General features: G+C 41.1%; 1 protein-coding gene across 1 annotated transcript in view; it reads left to right on the top strand.

Moving 5' to 3' along the window:
- Positions 1-1,890: 1,890 nt before the first annotated feature.
- The window catches only part of jak1 (Janus kinase 1), a gene marked incomplete at its 5' end in the record, with an annotated part of 26,516 nt that continues 22,862 nt past the window's right edge, over positions 1,891-5,544 (top strand). Inside the window, 3 exons of the mRNA XM_010777046.1 lie at positions 1,891-2,055; positions 2,617-2,786; positions 3,848-4,116. Of these exons, the coding sequence (XP_010775348.1) occupies positions 1,891-2,055; positions 2,617-2,786; positions 3,848-4,116 (604 nt within the window). The remainder of the gene's footprint in view (positions 2,056-2,616; positions 2,787-3,847; positions 4,117-5,544) is intronic.

The raw sequence follows: 5,544 nt of genomic DNA, 5'->3' as shown, positions 1-5,544 counted from the left end.
AACAATTTTCAGTAAGTAAGAGGGGAATGCAGTGTCTGATGTGTGGGAGATTTAACATGCCGTCTGAAATGTATGCTAGGATAAAATAACTGGTGGGGGAAGCTAATTAATATATTTCAACAACACCATTTTATTTTCGAAAGATAAAACACTTGTAGACAGATCAGTTGGTTAAAGGGGACCTATCATGCAAAATGCACTTTTTGATGTCTTTTATACATAAAGATGTGTCCCCGGTGTGTCAGGGAACTCACGCAGCATCAGAAAACAAAACCCTCTCTCTTTTCCTCCGTACCCAAATCTCTAAAAACGGGGGAACAACGGAGCTGATCCAGATTTGCGTCCGATATGACATAATATCTGAAATGTGGACCCACGGCCCTATCAGAAACGTTGCTATCAGAAACAATGCACAACTGTTTTGGATGTAATATGGTCGGTGTTTACATTAGCATCGCTAACACTCAGAGCTAACCTGTACTGGAGAGCATGTGTGTGAAGAAGCAGGAAATAAAAAGGAACTCACCGTGGGTGTTTCTCAATGTCAAGTAAAGCTGCTCCAGAGCCACTATTTCAAGTATGCTACGTCATCGAGTGCCGCCGAAGGACTGTTCCAATGTCTAGCATACTTGGAATTCTACCGAGCCCGGCGTACTTCGTAGCGAGAAATTTTGAGGCTGTACATGTGTAGACTCCGGTCTTAAAATACCCACAATGCTTTGCGCACGGACCAATTTCCCCAAATCTGTGGCGGAAAATGTAAGGCGGGGCCTCTCATATGACGCACACTTGCTAGCCTGCTCCACTCTTCGTTTTCCGAATGCCAGGAAGTATTCTTGCCTCGCTTCTGAAGCAAGACGCTNGGCAATCTGTCCAGGCCCTGAGGCAGCAAAGCAGCCCCAAACCATGATGCTCCCTCCACCATACTTCACAGAGCACACCAACATCAAAACCTCATCCCAACTGTGAAGTATGGTGGAGGGAGCATCATGGTTTGGGGCTGCTTTGCTGCCTCAGGGCCTGGACAGATTGCCATCATCGACAGAAAAATGAATTCTCAAGTTTATCAAGACATTTTGCTGGAGAACTTAAGGCCATCTGTCCACCAATTGAAGCTCAACAGAAGATGGGTGATGCAACAGGACAACGACCCAAAGCACAGAAGTAAATCAACAACAGAATGGCTTCAACAGAAGAAAATAAGCCTTCTGGAGTGGCCCTGTCAGAGTCCTGACCTCAACCCAATTGAGATGCTGTGGCATGACCTCAAGAGAGTGATTCACACCAGACATCCCAAGAATATTGCTGAACTGAAACAGTTTTGTAAAGAGGAATGGTCCAAAATTCCTCCTGACCGTTGTGCAGGTCTGATATGCAACTATAGGAGACGTTTGTTTGAGGTTATTGCTGCCAGAGGAGGGTCAACCAGTTATTAAATCCAAGGGTTCACATACCTTTTCCACCCTGCACTGTGAATGTTTACATGGTGTGTTCAATAAAAACATAAAAACATATAATTGTTTGTGTGGTTTTAGCTTAAGCAGACTGTGTTTGTCTATTGTTGTCACTTAGATGAAGATCAGAACACATTTTATGACCAATTTATGCAGAAATCCAGGTAGTTCCAAAGGGTTCACATACTTTTTCTTGCAACTGTATGTTGCTCTCAAACTAAATGAATACAACTTTGTAATATGCCTAGAGGAACACTGACTCATGTTATCTAGTAATGACACACACACACCTACACACACACACACACACACACACACACACACACACACACACACACACACACACACACACACACACACACACACACACACACACACACACACACACACACACACACACACACACACTGTGTATTCATTCTGTTAACCCTTTACCTCTCCTGTCAGGTTTTATTTCAGAAACTGGCATGGCACCACTGAAGGAGAGTCTCCAGTGTGGAGGCACTGCATCAGTAAACTCAAAGGAGGACTCAGCCCCAAGAAAACTCCAGAAGGAACTCCCTTACTGGACGGGGCCTCTCTCGACTACCTGTTTTCCCAGGTGAAAAATAGCAATAAACAATAAAATATATACATATCTTACATTATCACAGGAGTGTTTTAAGCATGGCTGTAGCCTGTGTAAATTATATTTTGTACACCAAACAGCAAGACAAATTGGAATCCACCCAAGCATTTATTTCTTCTTTTTAAAAGTACATGTACTGATCATTCCGATTAAGAGCTCAAACCTCACACTTCAGTTTCAAAACATCAACAGCTGAGAGGAAATGTAACAATACCAGGAAGTGCAGCTTAAAGTTCAGAATTAGACAGTCTCGAGCCACTGTTGTCGATACGTTATTTTAAGCCATAAACATACAGAAAGGTCTGAAAGAAGTTTTAACTCTTTCAAATGTTTGTTTCCTTACCCCAATATAAACCTAATTTAATTTGTTAGATCTCCAAAATATAAGAAATCCTTCTGCTTTTTCCAAATAATGCAGTCTTCAATTAATTTGGTCATCAGTTTTTGGTCAGTCAAAACAATTATTTTAACTTGTTTATCTCTATATGCGTTTGGTGTATCTCTGTAAAATATAAATACTTTTTTCTTCCCCAGGGCCAGCATGACTTTGTGAAAGGCGTGGTTCCACTGAGGATCTCTCACTCAGAGGCAGACCAACACGAGATAGAAAATGAATGTTTGGGCATGGCTGTGCTTGCCATCACCTACTACAACATGAACATGACCGCAGATATGTCCTCACCCACTGCTTCCCATGAAATCAGGTAAAACATTATTTTTGATAACGATTCCATAATCAGCATGTATGTAGATTACACAATCATGTAAACGGCGGCCTCCTCGTGGAATCAAGCCATTTAGCTCTCGCAGGATGTTGTCATTTAAAAAATTAAAACGGGTCCTTAATTAATTAAGTAAAGGGAGGAAGGAAGCTGATCCCATTATTTTTGACATTATAAGGTACCTGTATACAGTCACTTCCTGCTAATACCAATGCACATGGTTTAATAAAAGTTGTCTTTTAATATTGAATATCTTAGCTTTGGTTTTTCATCTTAAGGAATCTTTCCTTTTGAGGCCAGAAAGAAAATTGTCCAAATATCTTTTAAATGTAATTAAATTACATTTATGGGATTTATATGGTTGCAACTTCATCTCTACTTGGAAAAACAGGTCCCACTGCAATACATTTAGTAAAAGTACAGGCTCAGAAACTCACCAGTGTTATTGTTTTAATGTCCCCATGGTGAACTCAGAGCTTGGTAAGACTAGGCATGGAATCGGTTGCAAAACATAATTTAGATCTTAAAATAGCATCCACATCTAAAATTGATATTGGCAGCCTTTTAACCCATCCTTATCCTCAGATAAGTGCTCTGTTCACATGCACATGTTGTTCCAAAAATCTGCTAGTTGCAAACAAAAGTCTAAAGAAAAAGTTGAAAGAACATAAAGGCACACAAAAACAGTTTTACTAACACAGGAAGTGAAATACCCGCTTATTGAGGGATAGTCCTTCATCAATAGGTTCTAAGAAATCTTATTTTATTTTTCCTAATGTCCAAAACACTTTTAAGATGTACTTAATTGATCCCAGTTTGGGAAATGTTTGCGTTGCAGCAGCATAAAAAGAAAAGGCATTAGAGAAATTAAAAGACTAGAAATAAATAATTCAAAATGTAAACATCTCAAATAGAAATAAAATAGCATTAGAAAAAAGTAGAAAATATACATGTTGAAATACTAATATACGATATTTTGTTTTAGAGTATTTTTGCTTTTACAAAGCATTGGAAGTTAAACATCTCTGTGTTCACCCCTCCAGCTACAAACGTTTCATCCCGGAGTCGCTGAACCTCAACATTAAGCGGCGCAACTTCCTGACACGCATCCGCATCAACAACGTCTTTAAGAAATTCCTCAATGAATTCAACCAGCGCACAATGAAGGACAGCAACATCACGCCGTACGACCTGAAGATCAAGTACCTGGCCACGCTGGAGGGTCTGACCAGCGGGCTGGGCAGCGAGATGCAGGAGCCCCTGTCCCTCAGTGTGACCCAGGAGGGAGATCTCCTCAATGGAGGGTACAATGGTAAGATTTCATGAAGATGATTTAAAGGTGTCCTATCATGCAAAATGCACTTTTTGATGTCTTTTATACATAAATGTGTGTCCCAGGTGTGCCAGGGAACTCACAAAGTGTCAGAAAATAAAACCTTCTCTCTTTTCCTCCGTACCCACATCTCTAAAAACGGGGGTACAACGGAGCTGATCCAGATTTGCGTCCGATATGACGTAATATCCGAAATGTGGGCTGGCTTTACACCCATAGCCCTATCAGAAACGTCGCTATCAGTAACAATGCGCAACGTGCTTTGGATGTAAAATGGTCTTTGTTTACATTAGCAAGCATCGCTAACACTCAGAGCTAACCTGTACTGGAGAGAGTATTGTGTAAAAAAAGCAGGAAATAAAAAGAGAATCAGCGTTTCTCTAACAGGGCTGAAATAGAGGGATATGAGGGATGTCTGAAATGCATAATCTGTTTGCTATTTTGAGCAAAACACATCATAAATATGTTATTTATATATTTGTATATATCTGATAGCCTAAAAATAGCATGATGGGAGATCTTTAACATAATTTAAAGCTCCTAGGCACCATTCCAGGTTTGTGGCATGCAACAGCTCAGTGTAGGTTTTTGTTCAAGAAGGAATTTTACAAGTACTATTACAGGAGATTATAGATCGCTAAAAAAGGAAACTATTTGTTTACCAAGATTATCTCCGTCAGAGTTGAAGACACAGTATAATAACTATGGAGAGAGATTGATAGAATGATCAGGATTACTATTTAAAATATTAAGCATGATGAGAAAAAATACAGTTTCTGTGGGATATTCTTTGTGTGTATTGAACAGATTATATAACAACCCTAATCAGCGTTTCCGCCAGGGAGCTCGGGACGCCCTGAACGTGGACGCCCTGAACGTGGACACCCTGAATGCAAGCTGAGGGCATCTAAAAATATTAATAATTGAGAGAAGATCGAGAGCTTTTAACGCTTGAAATGACAAAAAGGAAAAAGGACAAGGACATCCCTCTGTTGGAGGGGCAAAGGAATCTGGTGGGATTCTTTTCGGAGTATTGAAGATCGTTTCCCCGACATCGAAGGTGCCTGCTACAGGACAACACGGAACGTGCGCGATTTGGACGCGATGAGTGGGGGGGTTTTAGTGGATGTGAACCCACCAAGGGGACTGTGTGGCCACCTGGTTAACGTACATATTTTCTGCGGGTGTTTCCACGTAAGACGGCCTAACTATCCAGGGGAAATTCGCTCCTGAGCAAACCAAGCCACATCTCACCGTTCCCAATACATACTTACGTCGTATTTCACGAGCTCAACTGACCGGCGAACTTGATCGATGCGCTCGAAGCGGGGTAAAGGACTACGGAAAAGATCGCTCACAAAAGTCTCCGTCGCGCCTACTTGAGACCACGGGAGGCGTCGAGCCTAA

Source organism: Notothenia coriiceps, unplaced genomic scaffold (assembly GCF_000735185.1).
Source record: "Notothenia coriiceps isolate Sejong01 unplaced genomic scaffold, NC01 NC01_scaffold00000339, whole genome shotgun sequence".
In the NCBI taxonomy this organism is placed as follows: domain Eukaryota; kingdom Metazoa; phylum Chordata; class Actinopteri; order Perciformes; family Nototheniidae; genus Notothenia; species Notothenia coriiceps.
The sequence above is the reverse complement of the archived record's forward strand: the minus strand, read 5'-3'. Positions and strand labels throughout refer to the sequence as shown.